Source organism: Pongo pygmaeus, chromosome 21 (assembly GCF_028885625.2).
Source record: "Pongo pygmaeus isolate AG05252 chromosome 21, NHGRI_mPonPyg2-v2.0_pri, whole genome shotgun sequence".
NCBI classification, from domain to species: Eukaryota; Metazoa; Chordata; class Mammalia; order Primates; family Hominidae; genus Pongo; species Pongo pygmaeus.
This window is the reverse complement of record NC_072394.2, coordinates 14710496-14737323: the sequence shown is the minus strand read 5'-3', so window position 1 is coordinate 14737323 and position 26828 is coordinate 14710496. Positions and strand designations below refer to the sequence as shown.

General features: G+C 43.8%; 1 protein-coding gene across 9 annotated transcripts in view; it reads right to left on the bottom strand.

Annotated features, from left to right (window-relative positions):
* Positions 1-26828, bottom strand: part of RIN2 (Ras and Rab interactor 2) — a 249868-nt gene that overhangs the window by 5568 nt on the left and 217472 nt on the right. For all 9 annotated transcript variants that reach the window (XM_063659448.1, XM_063659449.1, XM_063659451.1 and 6 more), the window contains 5 exons: positions 25995-26086; positions 21143-22276; positions 6567-6872; positions 4581-4712; positions 51-214 (listed from right to left, as the gene is read on the bottom strand). In XM_063659448.1, coding sequence (XP_063515518.1) covers positions 51-214; positions 4581-4712; positions 6567-6872; positions 21143-22276; positions 25995-26086 — 1828 coding nt within the window. The remainder of the gene's footprint in view (positions 1-50; positions 215-4580; positions 4713-6566; positions 6873-21142; positions 22277-25994; positions 26087-26828) is intronic.

Genomic DNA, 26828 nt, shown 5'->3' with positions numbered 1-26828 from the left:
CTCCGCATTCTTGGAGGACGAAGGAAGCAAAGGGGTGGCCAGCTGCACACCTGGAAGTCGTCCACAGAGGGAATGGTCCGGTTGGTGGTTCTCCGTTTGTGCCACTGCCTCAGGGTGTCTCTGGTTTCTGAGCTGAGCAGTCGCGCTGCTTGTTCTTCTTGGAAATTCTTTATCAAAGAAAGTGCTCCATATGCGCTTGTCAAGTAATAGCCTCCTGAAAAGAGCAGAAAGAATAGGTCCTCCCAGTGCCAACCTCTGCTCACGGGTGATAACAGGGGATGCCAGCATTAGAAGGCATGTTTTGTATTTTTAGTATTTCTTCAACATGCATTTCCTTGTGGGATCACAGAAGCACACACCCAAGAGCATGGCACTTGATCCTCCATCCATCCCTTCACACAGCCATCCCACAGAGATTTCTGGAGCGACCCAGGCCTGAGAGGGGCCAGGGGAGCACAGACAAGCCAGGCTGACAAGGTTCCTGTTTTTCAATGATGGGATTTCCATTCTAGTGTGTGAGACTGACCAAGCCTCTAAAGTGTTTTTTTGTTTGTTTGTCTTTTTGTTTGTTTTTGAGACAGAGTCTTGCTTTGTCACCCAGGCTGGAGTGCAGTGGCACAATCTCAGCTCACTGCAACCTCTGCCTCCCAGGTTCAAGCGACCCTCCCACTTCAGCCTCCTGAGTGGCTTGTATTAAAGACATGCACCACCACGCCTGGCTAATTTTTGTATTTTTAGTAGAGATGGAGTTTCACCATACTGGCCAGGCTGGTCTCGAACCCTGGCCTCAACTCATCCACCCGTCTCGGCCTCTCAAAGTGCTGGGATTACAGGCATGAGCCACCATGCCCAGCCAAAATTATTAAAGTGCAATTATGAAAAATGTTTGCCAAGAGTAGTTGGGGTATTAAGGCCTGACGGGGAGGTGGGGGGAAAGTCAGGCTTGTGAGATGATCCAAGGCCAGTATCCCCTCCATCAGTCCAGACTCATGGCAACACTTGCTCTTGGCTTTTTCTTTTAGAAATTGATATTTTCTATCTCTGATAAACAAGAATTTGGTTTAAAAAAAAGGAAAAAACGAAATGAATATTTTCTAAATTTTAAGTAAACTATACACTTTGAAAGAACTGTTTGCAAAAATGTGGATACTTCAAAAATAATTTCTCTCCCTTGATTCCCTTTCTTACCCCTTCCTTTGGGACTAACATAACATCTGGCATTTAGGATAAAATAATTTACAGGAAAGTGATGTTCCTGTGATGGTGTATTTAGGAATGATCTCTTATGTTCTTGAGGAGTGTAAAAAGGGCTGACGACACTGTAAGATGTGTATGTACTCCTTCATAGTTTTTGTCCTAACATATAATCAGGTGCCCGGGAAGGAACTTATGGTCTCTGTGCTGAAGAACCACTAGGGGTCGCCCTGAATGTTTATTAAAAATTCCCTAATTGGGCACAGCACATTTTAGATTTAGAGACATTCTTTGTCAAAATACTCATTGAATCTCTACTGTGAGCCACAGCTACAGAAGAGAAAGTAGGTTTGTAAGAAATAGAATCTGAATCCCTACTCTCCAGAAGTTTATGAATGTGTGTGTGTGTGTATTTAAAAAAAAAAAAAAAAAAAAAACAGACACTGCCAATTTATTCCTGCAGGGACTCAAAGTTAGTTTGGTGAAATGAGTTTTGTGCAGAAGTGTCACCTTTAGGGCCAAAGTATTTAACTGTTTATGTGAGACCCTGCAGAAGCCTCTCTCTGGTCAATAAGTGGCAATATGCAAGATGGCAACTGTCCCCTCCAGGTGGATCAGGAGCCGCATGCCCTGAAAACTCGTGCTGGACATGAACTCGAGAAAGAAAAACACCCTTCTTGTTTTCAGGTTGCAGATGAAGACTTGAGGTTATTTTTTCCTGCAGCATAATCTGGGTCCCCCGAGCCATGCACTTTCCATTGATCACATGTCAAGCTTTTTGTGTACAGAGTGACCTGAAGGGTTTTCCAGACCTTGCCACCTACAGTATAATCACCCCAGTTAAGAGTTTTGAATTGTTGATCTTTACCAAACATTCGCCCCACAAACAAATCAGCATGTGACTGTGTGTGAAACTCAGTAATCCAGAATACAGATGCTACATGGAGAATTTCAGGAGAAATCAATATGAACATAAGTATTCAGGAAAGGCTGTATGGAGGGTCAGGATTTGAGCAAGGACTCGGAGAACTGTTACAATCTTTGTGGGGGTGGAGGGGGGCTCCTTTGGACTTCAAATTTTAGACTCCCTAGCTCTCATCTGTTCAGGACACTAAGGAGAAAACTCAAATGCTGGAAGCACAAAATTGACCACACTTTGACACATGTGGATGCAATTAGAGAAGGTTTTAAATTTCAGCAAGACTATAACCCTACCACAAGAGCTGTGCACTTCTAAGGGATTCTATGACGCTTTTTTGGTAAATGAGAATACCTGCTTAAACAGCAGAAAACAGACGTGGCTGCTACCCCGCAAACCAAAGAGGACTTTGGGCAGGCACGGAAAAGTCCAATCTGTATTTTTGCCACGGCTCAGTAGCCTCTTCCTCCCAGGTTTCGTAGCTTCAGTTCGATGCTGTGCAGGCCTGGTCTGTGATCACAGCCAACCCGACTGGGCCGCCTGTTTCCCAAGGAAGGCAGCCAAAGCCCCAGACACAGTTAAGTGGAAGCAGGCTCTATTTAAGTGCGAGCTCACCAGCAGCTTTGTATCCTCACTAGCTGTGCCCTTGTCTTTCTTGTGGGATTCGTGGAGGAGATGACAGCCACCTGTCCATTAGTCATCAACACAGGGTCTTGCCCTGGGCCAATCTGGGAAAGGGGCAGGAAGTAGCTGTCTCTATCCTTGGGTCACAAGATACAAGCAATGTTTGTCCTGAGTGTACATTGTCAGCAACAGAATCGACTTTCTAAGTGAAACCGGCGTCTTTTTCCCCAAAGCCCTAAGAGCTCTACATACTTACATTACTAGGATTAAACATGATTGAAGCTCGAAAAAGAATAACCAAACCCCAAACTGTATTAATAACAAACATTACAGTGGAAGGAAGGAAAGCATGCTATGTAGACTAACATGCTTCTCTTGGTCCCTGGGCAAAACCACATGTTTGGCCTTGTCCTGTCTAATCCCAGGGCAGAGCAGGCAAGAAAAGCTCCAGGGAGGGCCTTGGAGGCTCATCAGGGAGTGTCTGGTTCCATAGTTAGGAATATTAATAAGGGGCAGAAGAGGCTAAAGGGTGAAAGCATGAAAGAGGCCCATTCATACCTGCCTGGGGTGGGAGACCGGAGGAGAGATATTCATCCCCCATCCTGAGTCAGCACTACCCATGGTCACGTGGGAAGGGCATAATCGGGCTCCAAGGAGGGCGGTCCCTCCGACAGGAAAAGTAAGGCCTGGTGAATTCACATTACAGGACTGAGGAGACTAAGGGGGCACATTCTGGGGGTGGTAAAAATGCATTTCATTCCCTCCAGGGAAAATGCTGGGATGACTCATTCCTTAGGGAATCCTGTCAGAGATGGACCTTTCTACTCAAGCCCAGACTGAAACTCACCGGAAAAAAAAAAAACAAAACTGTAACAATCCCCCCCAGGGCTTGTCTGGGCTTTTATCTGGATATATAAAAATGGATTAAGAGGATTCACAGTGCACAGGCCCTGATTTGTTCTCCTTTGAAAAGATAAGCTCACATAGAGTCCCAGATATTTCTGCTTTTCAAGGCTGTGCACTACTGTGCCAAACATCCTAATCATTTCCATGTAAAATACCTAAGCTATGTGTAAGGAGAAGGAATTTCTGCTAAGACATGTTGGGGTTTAGGCAGACACAAGAAGAAGGAACCCGAATGCCAAAGTAAACTGAGAGCAAACTGCACAGATTCCACACCCCTGTATTTTTACTATAAAAATGAAAAGATACTTAAAAAAAAAAAACTGGAAAAAAATTAATACTGTTTTCACCTTGAAAATGAAATTTTAAAAAATAAAAACAAAGCCAAGCTGTTATCCGTTTCACTAATATAAGAGTAGGTTATTTTTCTGGCAATGGAAGTATCCTCAACAAAAGTTTATAATTTCCTCTTGGAGTCAAAGAAACCATTTCTTCCAAAAAAATGGCACTTATTCTACTGAATGTATTTTTTTTATTGCCATTAAGCAATCTTAGTGAAGTATAGTTAAGATGGGGTTATATTTTTTCTTTGTGTTTTTCCTGACTTTTCCAAATTTTCTACCATGAGTGTGTATTACTTTTGCAATCAGAAAAAGGTTAGCACACTCTTTTAAATTAATAAAAAACTCAGTTAACACTTAAGATGTCAAAAAAAAGCACCCAAGTAACTGCTTAATGGGTGCAGAATTTTATTTTAGGGTGAGGAAAATAGTTTGACGCTAAATAAAGGTGGAGAATGCATGACATTCTGAATATACTAAATGCCACTGAATTATTCACTGTAAAATGATTAATGTTATGTGACATGAATTTCATCTCAATTATAAAAAAATGAAAAAAATAGCACCCAGTTCCTTCAACTTTTCTCAAAAGCAGTTACCTTCTCCATGTAACAGCGATGGGTCTAGGAGCTCCATCATGTACTCGATTTCAGTGTCCAATTCAAGCATGTCACACTGGGCTATGACATAGGTCAGGACTGGCAAGAAGTCATCAGCGCCGTACATCCTCCCTGAGAGTAGGAAGAAAGAATGAGATGGAATATTTTTACCAACTTTTCTTTCTTTCACATCCTACTTGCTGCTTTTATTAGACAGCAAGGAGTCACTCTGGGGAACTGTGCTATTTATAAACAGAGGTGGGTGTTTCTGGAATCCTATGTAGCCCGTGACCCTCCCAGCTGCTAACGTTAGAGACCAGCCTTTACAGTTTCAGAATGAATGTCTATGAACCAATGAACACATCACAAATTTTCTCCCCACTTTTATAAGTATAAAATTATGCGATAGAACAGAATACTCGTTAAAATATTTTAACTTTAAGCAAACAATATTATAAAACGCTTACAAAATATTTACTTATGCTAATTCTTTGTGTCTTACTTCCTCTTTCTTGCTGTGCACATTATTTACAAACATAATGACAAAGCCAAACTCAAACCAGGAATAAGCCAACTTTGCTCTGTGTTTAATGTGAGCACGCAGTTAATTTCTTTAAATGTGCCAATTCGGTACATGGTGAATATACACATTGATTAATAGAAATATATGGCAAAAAGTGTTAGTCTTTACTTCTAGTTTTCTTTACATCAGTGGTTCTCAACTGGGGGTGATTTTGTCCCCCAGGGGACATTTGGCACTGTCTGAAGACATTTTTCATTGACATAACTGGAGGGTGGGGATGCAGATGACATCTGGGATGCTGCTAAACTTCCTACAGGAAGCAGAGCAGCCCCCAAAACAAGAATTATCCTGTCTACATTAATGTCTTTAGTGTGTGTGTTAAGAAACTGTGCTTCAGAAGAGCATAATCCATCTGAATTATTTGGGGAATTCAGATATTCAGATATTATTTGGGGAATTTTTATAAATGACTATGAACTGTAGAAAATATGTTTCCTATATGTGAAACATGCTTGCAAACTTGTGAGGTGATGTTCGCATGCTATCATTACCAGGCCCAGGAGCTCATATTTTAACATCGTCACTCAACAATTCTCAAAGTGCACACACATTCCTGTCTACTCAAGCAGTGGTTAATAGAGCCTGTGTTTTCTCTCTGCTGCTTCTCCATTAAGCAATTTCACTCAGAAGAAAGGTTCGTATTCGTCCTCGGAATTACAATAAGCTTACTGAAGACCTGGGACAATGCAGGGCTCCATCACTATCCATGATTCATGGTTACCCCTGCATCTACAGGAAGCAACAAGGCTAAATCCGAAGGCTGGCTTTCCAAGACTGTAACTCTTCGGTGAATTTCAATTATATTGCTTCAGCTTGTAGCAAAGAAGGACTAGCCAATGAAACGGCTCTAATGAGGCCTCATTATGACTGAATGCTCTGAGTTTCTTTCACATACTATAGGTCATTGACACAAACCCTCATTGGCCAAAATGTTGTAATGATAATCACTGATATTTCCAATTGCACTTGGGGCTATGTGTGAGCTGTCTCAGCTAACCCCCACCTTATGAAAGAAAGGGTGACATCCAGCTAAAGATGCAGAAAACTACAGCGTGCAAGGTTGATTAAAGGGGCCAAAGTCTCTCAGTTAATTTTCTTCTTCTCGGAGGGAAGATTTGAACTCAGACTCCAGAGACTGAATTTATAACCATACTCTGAACTAAATCTTTAATTAAATCAGCCTGGCACAAAAATCTTGTTGCCCTCATCTGCTTACATTTTAATCTGTTGCATGTGACTAATGTGCCAGATATCAGAGAATCACTTATAGTTTTGTAAGCCACTTGGTGAAATCAAGAGACCAAAGGGAGGAGAAATTGGGAATCAGAAAGCCTGACAGGAGAGAGGCCTGTCCCTGGCCTGGGAGGGAAGCGGCACGGAGCCTGGGCTTCCAGCAGCCTCACCTGAGTTGTTCTCCATGACCGTGTAAATGAGCTTGCAGACCCGCAACAGCAGCATGACCTTCTTTTCTGGCGAATACATCTTCTGCATGGTCATGAACTTGACTTTGATTTTCTCCACATCCACAAAATCAGGGGTCGGGGCGAAGACCCCCAGCTCCTGTGGATTCCTCTGCCGCACAAGCTGCAGGTTCTCCTTGAGTTGCTTCCATGAGCCGTCGGCCATGTGAAAGTCCTTCAGCATGGCCTCCACGTGCCCCTTGAGGGGCTTCAAGATGCACTTGTGCATGGCTTTTTCCAGCACCACATCTGCCAAAGAAAGTGTAGCTACTAAGACAATTGTCTGAAGAAAGAAGAAATGCAACATCCGCTTTCTTAGAATGGACATCTGCAACTCTATGCATTGGTTGCAGGCACACAAGTTGCACACCTTAACATCCAACCAACAGACAACACCAAGCAGCATCATAACTCACATGTTAACATTTTTTTCTGAAAAGCCAGGAAGACCTAATCTTCCCCAATGATGTCTAACTTACATATAATCAATACAATGAAATATATTTGTTTTAATTACTTTCATGCCCTATCCCTATAAGTACAGGCAAATATGCTAGAAGACATTCTTTTGACCTAGTCCTTCAAATGGTCATCCAATTAACAGGAGAGCAAAGATGTTATCTTAAAGGAAGGATTTTCTAATAATGAGCATTCAACATCTCTTAGAATATTTTCTGAGGAGGACCAGGCGTGGTGGCTCACATCTGTAATCCCAGCACTTTGGGAGGCTGAGGCAGGCGGATCATTTGAGGTCAAGAGTTGGAGACCAGCCTGATCAATATAGTGAAACCCCATCTCTACTAAAAATACAAAAAAAATAGCTGGGCATGGTGGTGCATGCCTGTAGTCCCAGCTACTGGGGAGGCTGAGGCAGGAGAATTGTTTGAACCCAAGAGGCAGAGGTTGCAGTGAGCCAAGATTGTGCCACTGCACTCCAACCTGGGCGACAGAGTGATACTCCATCTCAAAAAAAAAAAAGAATGTTTTCTGAGGGAATAGATCCACCTAAATATAATATGTGATCTTGGATCAGATTCTGGACTAAAAAATTCTTCATTTGCTATAAAGGACATTAGTGGGGCATCGAATACAGCCTGCAGATAAGGTAATAGTGCTAACAAGGCATCAGTGTTAATTTTCTAGGTCTGATAATTATACTGTAGTTATTAAACAGAATAGCCTTGTTTTCAGGAAATATGCATTGAAGTATTTAGGGGTAAAGGGATATAATGTCTACAACTTAAATGGTTCAGAAAAAATGAGAGACAGTGTGTGTGCACGTATTTGTGTGCATGTATGTGTACGTGCATGTATCTGCGTGTGTGTTGTGTGTGTGTGTGTGTGAAGAGAGAGAAAGAAGAATGAGGCAGATGTGGCAAAGTGCTAACATTTGGGAATCTGAGTGAAGGGTAGATATTTCTTTATGATATTTTTGCAACTTTCCTGGAAATCTGAAATTATTTCAAAATTAAAAGTTAAAAATGTGTGAAATGTGTTTCGGTTCTGAGTTAGGAAACACCTTTGGGTGTGGGAGGTGTTATTCTTCCCTCCTTCATTGAATGGTTGCCCAGTGGAGTAGCTTTCTTGGCTAATACTAAAATGACCAGTACCATAAATCCAGAGATGCAGGCCGAAGGCTATTTATGTAATAATAACTCCTCTGCTTTGTCAATAGCAGCTTTTTGATCTCACATGTTTGCACATTTTCATCTAAGCCCCTTGGGTTCTGCTGCAGCATCTACGCATAAAATGATGACACCTTAATTTGATTCCATTTGGGAAGCCAATGGATCCACTTACATATAAGATCAGAAATAGTAAAGTTAGGCCAGGCATGGCGGCTCATGACTGTAATCCCAGCATTTCAGGAGGCTGGGGTGGGCAGATCACTTGAGGCCAGGGGTTCAAGATCAGCCTGGCCAACATAGCGAAACCCCATCTCTACCAAAAATACAAAAAATTAGCTTGGCATGGTGGCGCACACCTGTAATCCCAACTACTCTGGAGGCTGAAGCATGAGAATCTCTTGAACCCTGGAGGCCAATGTTGCAGTGAGCTGAGATCCTGCCACTGCACTCCAGCCTGAGTGACAGAATGAGACTGTCTCGAAAGAAAAAAGAAAAAGCAAAAGAAATAGCTGAGTTGTCTCTCTGGCCTTTGGAATTCCTGATGCTGGATCAGATCATATTGAATTCAAATGATTACCTATTATTAGAAGGCCAGGGACAAAGATAAATCTAACCCAGAGGGACAAACAATGAAAACAGTCCCCCAAGGTTAAAACTGAGGTCAAAAGTTAATGCTGACCCCACAATCATCAGATTCCCCAGCCCAAGTTGTTTTTTTCTTTCTCCTCCTCCATCTTATCCAGGAGATCTCTTTGTTTAAATACAAAGGTTTATATAACTATAGAAATCAAGGTTGATGCGAAGGAGGTTATAAAGTAGGAAAAAAAGCAGAACAACTTATTCACATCTGGCATTAAAACAAAGTACTTGGTTTACATTGGTTGCTTTGTGTTAATAAGCTCGTGCAACTTTATAGCATCTTTGACTTTACCGTATATCATCATTATGATAAAAATTAATAACAGCAATTAATATTGAGTGCTCAGATGGGCCAGGCTCCATCTAAGTGCTTTACTTCACTATCATCTAATCCTTGCAATAATTCTATTATTTTTGCACAATACTAATATTATGTCCATTTAACAGATGGGGAAACTGAGGCTCAGAGATGACTAATGGCTTGATAGAAGCCACACAACTATTTTAAATAACCATTTATACAGCTTTTCAAAGTAAATAATCTTTTAATTGTAAAGTTCAAGTCACTTTATAAATACTCACCAGTTTATTTCTCTCATCCAAACATTCTGAAAGCTACATTCATGGTTATAAGTGACCACTACTTGGTTAAAATAGGGTCACCACAGGAGGACAAAGGCCATGTCAATCATTAATTTGAAATGTACATGAATGTCCATAGTAATGTTATTTATAATAGCCCCAAGTTGGAAATAACCCAAAGGCCCATTTGGACAGAAATGAATACATTGGATATATTCATTCAATGGAATACTACAATGAAATTCAGACAATGGGATGTATTTATTCAATGAAAAAGCTCACATTACTGCTCCAGAACAACATGGATGAATCTCATGGACACAATGCTGTGTGAAAGAACCCAGACACAAGAGTATCTCCTACAGCATTTCGTTTATATGAAGTTCAAAAGCAGGCAAAACTAACCTGTGGGACAGAAGTCACGATGGCAGTCCCCCTTGGGGAGGATCTGGGCTAGGACAGGACACCAGGGATTGGAGATGTTCTGTATCTGGATCTGGATTGTGTCTACATGGGTGTGCATGTGTGTAAAATTCTGTTGAGCCGAGCACTTAAGATTTACACACTTTGTGGATATAAGTTAAACCTCAATAAATGTATATGAATCAGAGAAACAGAAAACAACTAAAGACCTGGATGAGATTTTCACCTTGAACCCCATGGGCAACTATTATCATCAGAGTGAGCCCGGTCACCTCTGGGCCAGAGTGTTAATACAAATCATCCCCAAAAGGCTCGCAGCCGCTCCTGGGGAATGATGACATCAGAAAAGTTGTTACTAGCAAGTTGGACAGGCTCCCTTGTGCAACTCATCCTTGCTGCCAGAGAGGGGTGCTGGCCTTCGAGGGGAATTCCACCCTTAGGTATAAAAGGGGCTGTGGAAACCTCTTAGGAGGGTTGAAACCTAGGACCAATTACCAAGGGAGTAGCCCGTTTTCTGAAAATAAAATGAAGAAGTAATTGCTATGGTAGATTTTAGGACATTTTTCTTTAAAGACCATAATTTAAAAATAAGGAAACTGGTCCCTGCATTTTTTTTCAGAGGTTTACTCCACTCATCTTCCATACCCTCCCCAAATCCTTGATAAACATAAAGAGTAGGGGACAAAAACCTAAATGAAAAGAGGTACCCGTGACCCAGCTGGCTCTCTCCAGTAGGAAAAGCAAGGTTCTGCTCATAAAGCAAGAAGGACAAAGGATTTGAGGAACTCAAGGAACAGACGATCTTTCATAACATGAACCATCTCAGACAAAAGAGGAAAGAACAAATTGGTCACATTTCTCATAAATTACTACTCTCCATTTTTTTCTATGATCTCTTTTTGCATTAATCGTTAATTCCTGGACAAAAAAACAAAATCTTTTAAACTCTCAGAACAATGACACTATTCTAGCCACTTTACCTGCACTGGATCTTCAAATCCTCAAACAAACTCCATCCAGGGAGGACTACTATCTTTTCCTTTCACTGATGAGGAAACTGAAACCCAAGGACATCTTGTCATGCAGCTATCAAGAGGGGGAGCCAGGACTTGAACCCACAAAATGTTTCCTGAGTTCTTGGAGTAATGTCAACTGTATTCATCCACAAGCACGCGTGCAAAGCAAACACCTGAAACCTTTACAGATGAATAAGGTGAGTATATGCTTTTAAAGCTCATTAAGGTCTTTTTGTTGTTGCTGTTGTTGAGATGGTGGGGGTCTCACTATGTTGCCCAGGTTGGTCTCAAACTCCTGGTCTCAAGGGATCCTCCCACCTCAGCCTCCCAAAGCACTGGGATTATAGGTGTAAGACACCATGCCCAGCCTCACTCATTTCTTTTCTATTTTTCTAGTAACAAGCAAATAGTAAAAAATCGTTTGAACCACAACACATTGAATTTTAGAAACTAAATGTTTCTAAATGACCAAAACTGGAAACAAGTTTTCTGAAAATATTTATCAAGATTATATCAACTGTCCCCAAAATAATCCATAAGAGGAAAGTGGTAGAGGCCATAGCAATTGCTGGCTTTCCTTGACTAAATGTCACTTACTGTAATAATTTATAGGAAGTATTCAATGTGTTGGCTTCTAGACAAGAAGTGATTCACTCTTATTACTTCTCCAAGAATTGATTCACTCCTCCATTAAGGAAGAGAGACAGAAACCTTGACCCTTTCCTTCATGCTGACCACCTATTGCATGGATTCCAGAGGCTGGAGATAGACAAGGAAACATCACAAGACCAGCAATGCAGTGGCTTTGTTTGTACACTTTCTGCGTTTCCGCTGCTGGTCAGAAGGCAGTGAGACTCTGAGAGGCAAAGCTGAAGGCTGGAGAAATTGCTTGTGTTAGAAAGAGCCCCGGGAGCCGTGGGGAGGCCAAGTCCCTTCCCCTCTCACTGCCACTGTCTGGACGGCCATCAGAATCGTTGTCCACGGAAGGCAAGACAGAGCCAGCAATCTGAACCTAACTGAGTTGGTGATTGTTAAAACAACACAAAGTAAAAATCAATATTCTCCAGGGAATCTAACCACACCCAGAGTCTAAACCATGTAATATAATCACATGCTTCATAATGATGTGTTTTGGTCAAAGATGAACCACATATGCCAGGGTGGTCCCATAAGATTCTTATTTATTTTTTATTTAATTATTTTTTTGAGACAGAGTCTCACTCTTGTCACCCAGGCTGGAGTGCAGTGGCACGATTTTGGCTCACTGCAACCTCCATCTCCCAGGTTTAAGCGATTCTCCTGCCTCAGCATCCTGAGTAGCTGGGATTACAGGCATGCACCACCACATCCGGCTAACTTTTGTATTTTTAGTAGAGATGGGGTTTCACCATGTTGGCCAGGCTGGTCTTGAACCCCTGACCTCAGGTGATCCACCCACCTGAGCCTCCCAAAGTGCTGGGATTACAGGTATGAGCCACCGCGCCCGGCCCCATAAGATTCTGATACCGTATTTTTACTGTTCCTTTCCTGTGTTTAGACATGTTTAGATATATAGATACTTAGTATTGTGTTACAGTTGCCTACACTATTCAGTATAGTCACATGCTGTCCGGGTTTGTAGCCTAGGAGCAGTAGGATATACCATATAGCCTAGGTATGTACTAGGCTATGCCATCTAGCTTTGTGTAAGTACTCTATGATGTTCCCACAACAACAAAATTCTCTAACAGTGCATTTCTCAGATGTATCCCTGTAGTTAAACAACACATGATTGTATTAAAAATGTACAGGTGTGTGATGTCCCCCACCCTGTGTCCAAGTGTTCTCATTGTTCAATTCCCACCTGTGAGTGAGAACATGCAGTGTTTGGTTTTCTGTCCTTGTGATAGTTTGCTCAGAATGATGGTTTCCAGCTTCATCAGGGCCTTTCGTTGGGTGAGGGGAGCGGGGAGGGATAGCATTAGGAGATATACGTAATGTAAATGATGAGTTAATGGGTGCAGCAAACCAACACAGCACATGTATACATATGTAAAAAACCCACACGTTGTGCACATGTACCCTAGAACTTAAAGTATAATAATAATAAAAAAAATGCACAGGTTACAACCTAAAGTTACTTGACAAAGATACAACATGAGGTTAGGGTGGGAGGGAGGTGAGGGTTGAAAAATTACCTATTGGGTTACAATGTTCATTATTCAGGTGATGGGTATACCACAAGCCCAGACTTCATTACTACACAATATATACATGTTAGAATTCTGCACGCGTACCTCCTAAATACATAAACACATTTAAAATTTAAAAATCCATGAGTTTAGATCATATGACCTCTTAGCTTATTCTAGTTAGAGAATTCTGATTTTTTTTTTAAAAAGGTAAAGTAGTAGAAATAGAAGCTAATGTTCGATAACAGGATATGGGCCTTTTTTTTGTAGGGAAGTCAAATTGTGAAAATGTAAACATTTATAATTGCTAACATTTATTGGGCATTTATTTGAGCACTTCCTATTCTAATATGTATTACCTCAATAACCCTCACTTCAGCCCTATGACGCTGGAACTACTGTCATTCTGTCATTCATTTTACAGATGGCCATGAGGCTTGGAAGTCAGGTGACTTTCCCGGATGGTGGAGAAGAAATGCAAACCAGGTAACTTCTATTTCCGACAAGTCAGGAGATGGCACATAGACCTCCCTTGGTACAAAAAGGGCAAAACAACTTGATGCTTTCTTTTTTTATGTGCTAACATATTCTCCTTTGGCTGTATTATTGGATTAAGGATCAGAACTAACATTGAGTGAAAGCTCAGTATGTCTACTAAGCACTTTACAGGTATTTAAACAATTCTTTGACTAAAATGGGTGCATAATCCCTATTTGTCTTAGTTTGGATTCTCTCAGAAGCCAATCCTGAGACAAGGATTTGAGTATGAGTGGTTAAATTTGGGAAGTGATCCCAGGAAGCACTGACTGGGGAGAGAAGGCAGCCAATATAGTTTGCTTTATTAAGCCAGTTATCACCTCTGGCAGGTGGATCTCAGCCCTGCTGGGGAACTCCAAGAGGTGGAGTTGAACATGCCTTAGAGTTGCTCCCCCTGGAGGAGAGGCAGCTGGGTTATGGATACACATGCTCCCTTCAGTCCCTGGTTGAGGCTGCTCCTGGAGGTGGATGGGCATCAACTCCCCAGGCTTTCTAGCCCACCCTGGGCCAGAGCTCTGGTGAAAGCCTCATGCAAAATGTCACAGGTGCTGGAAGCTGGACGTCAGACTGGTAAGCAAGCGTCAGTGGGCAGAGCACAATGGCACCCACAACACCATGTTACATTTGAGGCAACTGAGGCACAGAGATATTAAGAAATATGACCAAGCACCCACAAGTCAGCAACAGCAGAGTCAGGGCTTCAAACCTGCCTGAGCCCTTCCTCTGAGCCACCACTTGCCCCTGACTTTCAGCCAAGAAACTTCTCTATCTTATGTGAGCAGAGCTGGTGGCTGAGGAGGGTGGAAGGCAGGATCTTGAAAATATGACACCAGGGCTGCCATGACAGCATTTTGCTAATCCTCTATTACAAACTACGCAAAAAAATGGCAGGCCACCTGGGGTTGCAGAGGCACTCAGGTCGGATGCCGAGTCTGAATGGGTAGCTTTCTGGTTTCTGACCATCAAAGAAGATGACCTTTCCCAGCCTCAGCTTCCTCATCTATAAAATAGGGCCACGCACAGCTTCCCGGGGTGGTTGCTGGGAGGACTGGGTGGCGTCTCCACCAGGAGCAATTGTATGCATCTGACGCCTTGTAAGCACGCAGCTTTCTTTGTTGTCTCCGCCCTGACATAGAGTCAATTAGTCTTCTCTCTTTGAGGGAAAGCCCTCTGAAAACCACACTGGGGTTTCTGCAGTCCCTAGTGTCACCTGAAGTCCCCAGCATGAGGCCCTCATGCAGCACACGCTCCAAAAGTGTGAAGTTTAACAGAAAATTCTTCCTTTGGGAGAAGACATGGAATTATGTTTCTTCTCTTTAGCCTGCAGAATACGGGCGTGTAACTCTAGTGATGAAATCACCACGCAGGCATGGGGCAGGCAGGTGTGGGGCACCCTGTCACTCTGCAGGGATGTCCTGTAACCTGGGTTGGTTGTTGTTGGCCATGCACACTTTGTGTGTTGTTGGCCATGCACACTTTGTTGTGTTGTTGGCCATGCACACTTTGGCTCATAAATAATAAATACTAAAGGACATGGTATGATTTTAAGGAAGATCCCATTAGCCCAGCAAGGAAAGGGGCCGAAATAAAGATAACAAGCACTGGGGCTTTGATCCACTTCAGTTTCTGCTCATTTTGGTGGGCTTCAAGGAAAGCTAGTCTACAAAAGTATGGGCTACATCTGTGTGATATTTGATGTAGGGAATCCATCAGCCTGATTTCAGTGTCTTTTAGTAAAAGACCAGGAAAAATGAAAGCAGGGAAGAAGAGACCAATCTCCCTTATGGAAGAATTCCAAATAATTTATGTAGATCCTCCCGCCTCTGGGAGGTGGAGCTTAATTCCACTCCATCCCTTGAGTGTGGGCAGTGCTAAGTGACTTGCTTCCAAAGAACAGAGTATGGAAAGAAGGGAATCTTTAATTTTACAGGGCAGAAACCTGGCATACATGGCCTTGGTCAGGGATTGGGAGGACAATTTCAGTGATGAGTCATGCAGACAGCAGTACCCTCTGGTGTGATGTGCCTTCACCTCTGAGGTCACCTTCCCGCCACATAAAACCAACTGGAAGACAGCGGTAATTCCCTGCCACCAGAAGTATAGACAAGGCCTGCCAAGGGACCATGTCAGTCGTGCTTGCATCTTGGCTTGACCTTGCTATGCTTTTGGTTTCTTCATCTGTAGAAGTGAGGGCAATAAATGGAGCCTCCCAAGGCATTTGGAGGATTAAAAGGGATTCTATACATCAAAGTGCTTTGTAAACCATACAGGGCCGCCCACAAGGAGTGATTACCAGTGTTCTCACTTGGCTCTTTTGAAAACAAGGATGCATTTAATTTGTACGCTTTGACTCTACAGAGGAGGTGGCTGTGACTTCCCCTGGGCCTGGACAATAACTGAGAAGCTCCAAAGTGGATACTGTGTCTGTGAGAAGAGAGTGGGGGCTGTGTCTACAGCACTTGTTCCCTGTTGCGAGACTGAGCTAGTGAGACAAGGCTGTGGGTAGGACCTGAGGACCAGGAAGGGCTGCGTCTATGCGGTGCTGGCCTCACACAGGCAGCCAGTGGGAACCCTCCTTTTGGCTGGAGTGGAGGAGTGGGAAAACATAGGTATGCCCTAAAGAGCCTGATGCTGCCATACAATTCATGCAGCATTTTAGGTGTCCTTTGGGTGACATTCCTCAATTCCTACATGAATTCCTCTTTTACCTGGTGAGGTTTCCTGCCTGGGAGGTAGAAAGACTCTAGGAATATGGTCAGAAAATACTCTGGAGCAGACATCTTCGTGTGACTTATTTTGTGATGCCATCCGCCACCCACCTTGTGAGCAAGGTCTTTCTGAATTACTGAGCTCTAACAGTCCCCTTGTGCAGGCTGTCATGGAGTCAGCGGCTCAGGGTCGGAAGGTCACAACTCCAGGGGTGTCAACCTTGTTTTGGTTGATGTAACATAATTGACCCCATTTTGATGACCTAAAGTAAAAATTATTCAACAAAGGATGTCCCACAGGGGAAAAACAGGTGCTTCTTGTCGTGGTCTTCTATTTAAATTAAGTTTTGGAAATAATACAGGTATCCTTTTGCACACTACAATCTTTCTTCTTTTTCTCTGCCTCTTGTTAACTCTACAAGGACATTTGTTCCTTCAGGCGATAGGGTCACATGTACTAGATCAGAAGTCAGAAGATTCAAGGTTTTAATCTCTGTTTGGCACTAACATGCCTCCCTGGCTACACCTCTCAGAAGAGCTTTTTTTTTTTCATTTGTTTTTTGAGACGGAGTTTCACTCTTGTTGCCCAGGCTGGAGTGCAATGGCATGATCTTGGCTTATTGCAACCTCCGCCTCCCAGGTTCAAGTGATTCTCCTGCCTTAGCCTCCTGAGTAGCTGGGATTACAGGCATCCACCACCATGCCCAGCTAATTTTTTTGTATTTTTAGTAGAGACTGGGTTTCGCCATGTTGGCCAGGCTGGTCTCAAACTCCTGACCTCAGGTGATCCACCCACCTCGGCCTCCCTAAGTCTGGGATTACAGGCGTGAGCCACCGCGCCCGGCCCCAGAATAGCTCTTTATCTTAAAAAATAACCCAGATAACTCAGGGGCTTGAACCAAACTGTGACCTGAAAAGTTAAAAACAAGTCACACTAGATACTGAAGCTAGAGCCAGCTTAAATACTCATTTGAAAACAAAAACAAAAACAAAAAAATACCAGATCTGAACCAGAGTAGTTGTGATTGTTTAACTCCCCGGGAATCATTTCAATCCCCTTTTCTATGTGCGCTGTACTCTCCGGTGTCTAACCACATTTTCCGTATCATTTCTCTATTAACAAACAAAAAACACTCAGATATGTAAATGGAAGTGATCTTTGAAATATGTGGAAATTGATTTTAAGGGTACTTTTTCTTCAAATCGTTAAATTGCTCTTTGGAGAAAACATACATTTTGGCTTGTAGCACTTAAACAGGCACAGTACCGTCTCGTTTTCTACTACTGACTTCTAGGAATATGAATAGTTGGCTCTTTTGTATCACTGCTGATAGTCTGTGGAGAGTATCTGAATGAAATAGAAAATTTAAGATTACTAACATTTTTGGATTTGGACAAATTTTGTTTTTCTTGAAACAAGCCTTGAAAACAGAGGGATTTCCCAAGACTGACATCAAGTCAGAAATAAACATCATTTTACTAAAATGAAAACACTAACCACACCATTGCAACAAGTTCTGCAAAATGAAGATTTCTCTACCAGAAACTTTGGTTGGATATCCCCCACGGGTTGAAAAAGACTAAAGCAAGAGTGGTGGGATGTGAACACCCACCAGTGAGGAACGTGTGTTGGAGCAGGAAGTGATTTCACCCCATCTACATCCTATAGCATGGGTCATCAGTAATGAGCACAGCACACTGTCTGTGAAGAGGTTGATCCCAATACTTTAAGTAGGGCCCCCAAACTGCACACTTCTTATTAAAGCATTTGTCTGTTCTTCCATGTACCACTCTGGAGGGGTGAGAGTAGGTGATGGCTCTCTGGGAGGGAAGCCCAGTATGTGGCCTGGAATGAATAGGGAGCTGGCACACACGGGAACGAGCCCATGTCTCTCCAACCAGGAGAGCCAAGCTGGTGCCAGGCAATGAACATGTATTCAGGAACCTCTGCGTAGCAGGGCTTTTGGTTGGAACTGCTCCATAGGGTAGTCTAAATAGAATGCAAATTCTCCGTGAAAGAACATAATCATTTACAGGGGCAGTTTTTCAGTTTTGAGATTGAGTCACTGTTTATCATTTGCACTTGTCTAGAAAGTGCTAGAAGGGATAGTGACACCAGCACATGGGCAAAAGGAAAGTGACTGAGAACTATTTGTTTTTCTCATTAGCTTTTCTCTATGTAACTGAAGAACCACCCTCTGAAGAAGACAGATGAGTATTATCTCCATATACTAAAGGGATACACGTGCATGCATTCATAGGGTCATTTTCACCTAAGAATGACTGCTCTAACATACATGGATTAAACCAGTGTAATATCTCCTCCTACCTTCTGACTTCAAGTTGTTCCATAAATCTAGGCTTTAAATTAGAATTCTGTCTTCTAGTTCAGAGCTATCTTCTTCAGAAGCTACAGGAAATGAGGATAGAACTATATATATATTTTTAAAGCAGACCTAGACAAGTTTTTAAGCCCACATAGACAAGTGGGCTGGCTAAGTCCATGTTCTGGTCAGAGGCCTAATCTAATAAAGCACACCTCTATGGGGACTGGCTTTCTAATAGTTAGGGTCACATCTTTCCTTCCACCTGGACTTGTGATGAGTTTCTCAGGTTGACCTCTGCTCCCACTCACCTCCTTTATTTCAAAAGCCTAGCACTGTCACTATACTTTCAAAACAGAATGATGTTTCACTGGTAAAGAAACAGGAGGAACTGACTGCTTTTAGTGCAAAAGTTTAAAAAAACCAAACCAAACAAACCCACAGAAAAAGCATGGCAATGCTTGTGGAGGCCATACCCATAACTCTACAGAGAGCTTTAGTCTGAGCTGCCTCAACACAGGGTTGGCCCTGCAGTTACAATTCCCCTGAACTACTGATGAGAAAATAGAAACACAAGCAGCAGCAGCAGAACAGTGAGCTCAGCAAACGTGGGCTTCTGATCCGATGGAAGTTCAAATACCGCACCTGCTAGTTTACTAGAGAGTGTGGCTGTCAGACAAATGGCATGGCCTGGCACAGCCCTCCTTGCCTTCCTCCAGTCCTTAAGGGATGCCGATGCCTGTTCACAGGGGTGAGGTGAGGACCCACTGGAATAGCTTGGACAGGCTGCCGGGCTCATACTCGAAGCTCCATAAATCATTTTAAATTAAAAGCTGCATCCTTCTAGAGTAGTGAAATACATAATTTTCAGCATGTTTTTTGGAGAAAATGAGTGAGTCCTTGAGTTCTAAGAGCAAGTACCATATCCGAATTTAACTACAAAAGGAGCTGGCTGAAGAGCTTCCCGGGACTAACTTGGGTTGGTGCTTACAGCATCAGCAGGGAGGGAAGGCCAGGCACTGTGGGCTGGTTGGCGCCGCTGGCCACATAGCTCAGGCCTGACATCAGCGCCTGCCTGGCTGCACCCCCCTCTGACCCCAGCCCCTAAGAGGAAGCTTCTCCTGCAGGTTGGGTTTCTGTTATACTGAGTCAGATATGGTCTCCCTTGAGAGCGGGTCTCTGGTGGGATGGGGAAAAAGGCAGCCTGTGTGGATATTCTGCTGTCTCCTTGATGTCTTTTTCAATTAGAAGGCACCTCACAAGGGCACATTCCTTTAGCCACTCACTCCAGCAACACCCCAGCTTTAACCACGCCCTGATCAACCAGGCCTGGCCTCAGTCAAACCACAAGAAAACAAACAAGGCTTTGATTCCTTTGTGAGAAAATCAAAGAGCTGCTGAAAATCACTTAAATGAGAAAAAAGAGAGGAGAGAGAGAAACAGAGAAAGAGAAAGAGCCCTCTATCACACACTGTTTACTACTTTCAACAAATGGACCCAATCAGAAAGAAAAAATTGGGGTTTAGCTTCTGAACTGCCTGGAAATGTTTGGTAGCTCCAAAGGCTCCTGCTGCCTGGTGAGTAAAGTCTCTGAAATTAACCTTCAAGAGTCAACCTTCTAAAATTAAAAACAACAAACAAACAAACAAAAAACCTTCAACATTCTCACCCTGGAAGAAAAGACTGCTTGCCAAATTCAAATTTGCCTTGGCCAAAGTAACCATTAGCAACTCATCCTTTAAATGAGATTATAAAGAAAGAATTTCCCCTTGAAGTTGGAGAAAACACCTTTCATGTGACCTCCAAACTATGTTACTTATTTTAAAGTTACACAAAACAAACTTGTCTTTTTCAGTTTTTGCTTACTCCCAAGCCGTGCTGCTTACAGAAGTGTATGGGATGAGGAGCCAGCAGGATGGTACCCTTGAGGGAGAACAGGGAGCCCGGGGTCCCTAGATGCTGGTCAGGTTCTGCTTATCCAGGGGTTGGTAGTTGTCCCACAGGTAAGCTTGCGGTGGAAACTCATTCCAATGCATACCTGAGTTTTGTGCTCTCTGAACATATGCTACACCTCAATAAAAAGTTTACTTGCAACCAAGGCAGAACAAAATACCCACTGCCTCTCAGAAAATAACAAAACCACCTTTGTATGTATGCACAGCCTGCAGAGAAGCACGCGTCCAGAAACGCCCGGCACATGTAACACACACACGTTACCACAGCAGGCGGCAGCTGGACCCACCGAGGACCAAACTCCACCCGTGAACAGAATCACTCTGCAGCTCCAATCTGTCACTCCCGAAAACATTTTTGAGCCTGGCAGTTAGCAGCTACCTTGAGAAACTGATTTTTCCATTCAAACCGGGAGAGAAGGTGGAGCTGGGTGTTGTTTTGAACTTCGGAGTAAACTTCATAAAAAATAACAAACATAGGTTGCACTGCCCGGACAGAGTTACAATAGATTTTATATTTTAAAAAAGTGGGTACTTACCTATTTGGTCTTCAGGGATCAGCGACTCGATGGGGGGGTCCAGCTCCGAGCTCTGAGACAAATAGTTCTTGACCTGGGTCATGAACTGCCGGATGGTCTGCAGCATGTCGGTGCTGGACACGTGGCACTCCTTGTTCTCCTGCAGGAAGCTCACATAGTCCTGCACTAAGCACCCGAAGTAGGTGCATTTGTCCCGAGAAAGCTCGGCGATCCTGCGGACCATCCGCTTCTCCGGGGTCATGAAGGAGCTGAACACCCCGCTCACCTTCTGCAGCTGGGACTTGACGAGCTTGGGCAGCACGAAGGAGCTGCTCCTTTTCTTTTTGGACTTGATGGGGGGCGCCATGGTCTCTTGGTCACTCTCCCCGTCGTAGTCCTCCAGGCTGCTGTTGGTATCCGCCTCGTAGCCAAACAGAGGCATGCTCCGGTCGAACTCCAGCGAGTCGGAGGAGGAAGTAGAAATGCTCATGTCGCTCAGCCGCTGCCGGCCTCCATGGCACGGGGGCCGTGATTCAGAGCTGGGCGGCGGGGCCCTTGTGCAATCCCCCAGGGTGGCCTCAGGCGGGGCCCCACCTGGGCTGCCAGCTGTGCCCAGCTCCAGCTCCGGGCCTGCGCCCGGCCGGCCTCTGCTCAAGGTCTTTGCGCCGCCCTCTGCTTCCAGAAAAGAAGCCTGCTTCTTCAGCCTGGGTGGAGGGATGGGAGTTGGTTTCGTTCCAGGCAGAGCTACGTTCCCATGTTTGTTATGGTTGACTGTTTCTGGCATGCTCGTCTGGGTTTCAGTCCTGGCCAGCCGAGGGCTTGTGTGGAGACTATTAATAGCGGGTGGCGGGGGCCTGGGTGGGGGGGACCGAGTCCGCTCCGTGCCATTCGCGTTGGGAGTCCTTGTGCTCGGCCGTTTCAGGCCTCCACTGAGGTCCTGGCTGTGCACTTTCAAGAAAAGGGGATTAATAAAGCACAGGGCCCCGTTGGTCTGGCTGCACTCCAGCTCTGAAGGCGTCCTGGTTTTGATAGAATGCACTCCATTTATAAGGCAGAGCTGACGCAGGGAGGCAGGACAGACACCGTCGGAGGAGAGAGGCCTGTGGGGAGGTGGAGGGTTCGGGGGTTTGCTGTCAGCTGGGGAGCTCCAGAAATCTGAAAGTCATTATCAGTGAACACAAGAATGTAAATACGGTACACTCAGACCATTCCTTCACAAATTAAAAAAAGCACGCTGCATGACAACGCAAGTCTTGCGGGGTGGGGTGGGGGGTGTGTTGTACTCAGGTTTACTGCATTCCTTTACTGGAAAGGGCAGAAAGGCTGCCAGGCCCAGCTATGAGCTCACAGGAAGGCTCCAGAGGCCTGTCACCTTCAAAGCCCTGGAGAAATGGCTTGGCCAACATAGGCTTCCAGCCCTGTCTTTTCACAGGTAAGTTGAAAGAAAAAAATGAACTGGAATTGTTCCAGTATAAGCTCAAAAAAGGTCACTGGGGCTTCCTGACTTGCTTTACAAAAACTGAACCGACTTACAAAGCAACACCACCCTTTCCCAACAACTTCTCCTGGGATGCCCTCCACAGTGCAGCTGCCAGCCAAGGAATCGGGCCTTGAAGTTCCCCTTTAATGGGCAGGACCAGCAGCTGGGCCTGGGGGATGTTACACAATCTGCCTAGGGTTTTACACATTCAGCATTAAAACCACCAAAGGAGGAAAACTACATTCATGGGTCCCATCAGCAGAAAAACCACAGCAAGCTTAATGTGCAGTGCAGGCCCAACCATTTACCTTTGTGGTTTGGAGTCCTTCCTTCCCAAATCCTATATAACCTCCTCACCATGCTCATAAATATGCAATGCTCTGCAAAGTAGTGCAGATTGCTTATTGATCTGTACTGCCTGTGTCTCCTCTTGCAGATGAGTCTCAGTGTTCCATGTAAGTTGAGGGAGGTAGTGCTGTGATCAGTGGTGCCTGTTATAATTTCCATTTGGGATAGATTATTCTTTTTTGTCCCCCCCTTGAGATGGAATCTTGTTCTGTCGCCCAGGCTGGAGTGCAGTGGCATGATCTTGGCTCACTGCAACCACCACCTCCCAGGTTCAAGTGATTATCCTTCCTCAGCCTCCCGAGTAGCTGGGACTACAGGCGCACACCACCATGCCTGGCTAATTTTGGTATTTTTAGGAGAGACGGGGTTTCACCTTGTTTACCAGGCTGGTCTCGAACTCCTGACCTCAGGTGATCCACCTGCCTCGGCCCCCCAAAGTGCTGGGATTACAGGTGTGAGCCACTGTGCCCGGCCTGGAATGGGTTCTTCTCTATCTCTAGCTATGCTTTGCAATGTCTTTCTTTCCCATGGGCCCAGAATGGCTGGCCATGGGAGGACTGAGATGAAGCCCTTTGGGAGTCCTGGCTCTCCCTTGTCTGTGTGGTGACAGCTGTGTCACCTGCCTTATGTAATCTATCCTGCATCCCTCCTTCTCTCTCCCGACTCCTGCACTGTCCAACAAGAAAGCTAACAGCCACAGGTGACTTGAGCACTTGAAGTTGTCTAGTACAACCGAGGAAGTCAATATCAAATCTCATTCAGTGTCAATCAATTTAAATTTTAGAACTGATGTTCAGTTCAGTTACTGGAAAACGTTTAAGTATCTTTGGAACTTGGTTACGAGAATCTACTTTTTTAACTGTGAATTTAATGAAATCTAAATACAAACCATGTATTTCTGACAAACATTCAGGGCCTGAGTTGAGATATGCTGTAAGTATAAAATAACTCATTGGGTTTCGAATACGTGGTATGACAAAAAGAATGTAAAACATTTCATACCTTAAAATTTTTTTATATTGGTTGCATGTAGAAATTATAATGTTTTGGACATATTAAATACAACAAAATAAATTATTAAAATCAATTTAACCTGTGTGGCTACTAGAAAATTTCAAATTACACACAGATTAGCCTTATGTTTCTATTAGCCAGGACAGCAGGTCTTGGAGAAATTACTTCCACCTCCTTTGAGTCCTCCTTAGACTTATACTGTCACAGTTGTAAAACTTTTGTAAGGCTTTGTATACTTAGTTCATGTGTATATCTATCTCCCATATAAACTACAAATCTCATTGGCAGTAGGTACAGGCACAGGGAGTGAGAGGGGATCTTATTAACCCTTGAGTCCTTGGTCTGGGGCCCAGTGTCTGCCACAAAGCAGACCCTCGAAGAATATTAGTTTGATGAACAGTATTTTTACTGAGGCACAGAATTTTAAAATATGCTATCTCTACACAAAATGGATAATATACACATTGAGAATCACAAGTCGAATATACATTAATTAGCCCTCAGTCGCTTCTGGTTAGTAGCCACTGGAGCAAACTCTTTTCACCTCTCTCGGCATGGCACAAGCATTGTCCTTGACACTTTAGTCCTTCAGACTCAGCACTATGAACACACTAAGCCTGTGGACCATCAGACTGAAGCTATGTGGACAGAGGTCAGGAGAGAGAACTGAGACCTGGTGCACATCTTCAAGAGGCCTAGAATCTAGTTGACAATATTGACTTAACTTCAGCAAGTATTTTAATCTCTCTCCAAAGGTATGCAGAACTTAGTTGCAAGAGAAGGTGCAACTTTTAAATAGGGACGTTTCTATGGCCTGAGAGTTTTACCAGTATTCTCTTTCCAAATCCCATTACCCAGTCTTGCCATCAGACAGGCCTCAAACACAGAAGGCAATCCTTCTACAGATACAATCTAAGTTTCATGGCCGAGCACGGTGGCGCATGCCTGTAATCCCAGCACTTTGGGATACCAAAGTGGGTGGATCACCGAAAGTCAGGATTTCGAGACCAGCTTGGCCAACGTGGTGAAACGCCGTCTCTACTGAAAATACAAACATCATCCGGGCATGGTGGCAAGCGACTGTAACCCCAGCTACTCGGGAGGCTAAGGTGGGAGGATCGCTTGAACTTGGGAGGCAGAAGCTGCAGTGAGCTGAGATCTCAACACTGCACGCCAGCCTGGGTAACAAAGCGAGACTCCCTCTCAAAAAAAAAAAAAAAAGTTGCAGTTTCAGCAGAAGGGAATTCAAAGCTATGCCCAGGCTCCTCTCTGAAGCTTCCTTGGAAATGGCGCTTGCTTCAAAACAAGTTCTTTAAGTTAAGAGAAAAATATGCCAGAGGAGGAATACATACATCTTTTATTTGCTGAGTCAAGTATCATAGTGAGTGAAGTCCTAAAATCTTAAGAGAATTTCCTCTTTTGATCTAGGAGGAACATTTTTTGCAAAAGCTAAACCCACATAGATTCCCCCAAGGCAATGGGGAAAAGAAGTTAAAGTGGGTGAGTTGTATATCTTGATCCATTGTCAACCATTGTCCGGCAGAATTGTGAGGATTTAGGGGACGTCGGCAAACGGGCAGGACGGGGAAGCAAGTACCCAGCTGCCAGACCAAGGATCCCCGACAGAGTTAGGACATGGGCCAGAACAGCAGGACAAGAATTGAATGACGAGAGAGGAAGTGGGACAGATGTTACTCTAGATGTCTGTGCTGTCCAATTCCTCAAAGCACAGAAGTGCCGTCAATGCCCGTGTGCCCCTCAAAAAAAAAAAAAAATCATGCACGCAAAATGCACTACACTGGATTTCTCTTTCTGTCAAGTGCTGCCTCTCCCCAGTAAGATGCCTCAGAAAGGGAAGACATCAACACATTACAGATGTTTACATGAGGACGTCAACATTTTGGGTAGCCCAAACTCATTGATGGAGAAGCTGGAGAGATTGACGGAGCAGTGTAGCCTCAGTGAGCCCATCATTGACTCTGCTCCATGGATTCATTTTTAGATAGACTCAGGCAGGGGTCACACACTTACTTAGTCCCATCTGGGCCAGTTCTTCAAGCTGAGCCTCCGACTTGGCTGTTGAAATGGCATAAGGCAACTTCAAGGTAAATGGCAGAACATCCCTGATTGTTCAGAAAAAGAGAGAATGTTTGTAATTACATGTCTGGTTTCTATCTTGTGTTTATTTTCATCATAGAGATGTTTTAGCTTAAACTGTTTAAAATGTCCTAAGTAGACACCGTACCATATCAACGAAGTTATCTTTCCTGGTGGTAAAACTTAACACTTACAATTCCTGTCTGTATTATCACACTCAGGACAGGCTGAGAGAAAAACCAGCATAGTTTCAGTATCAAAGTAGGGACTCAATTGCCCTGCTGAGTAGCTAAAAGGTATGTAGAGTTTACATCAGAATTGCTGACTTGTTGGTAGATCTAGCATGCATATAAAACATTATGTACTAATTTACTGCATTCCTATGTGAATGTTGGGCCGAAACTTCCTGGGCAGAAATGTGGAATCCTAAACTGAGATGAATTAGCCCATTGCCTTGCACACTGCAGGCTCTCAATGAATATCTGTTGACTTTACTTATGAAATCTTCCCATTAGAGCCCACACATTGGCCTTGGTGTGCTGGAGACAAAACTTTCTCCTGTGTTTGAAGGCAGAGCTTCTCTACTGTACAGATAGATACCCAGGGTCTTGTTATACTGCACACTCTGATTCCAGAGGTCTGGGAGGGACTGGAGATTCGGCATTTCTGCCAAGCTCTTAGAGGATGCTGATGCTGCTGGACTCTGGACCAGGCTTTGAATAGGAAAGCAAGTCTAAGGCCCCTCATGCCAATAACCCCAGCACCCAA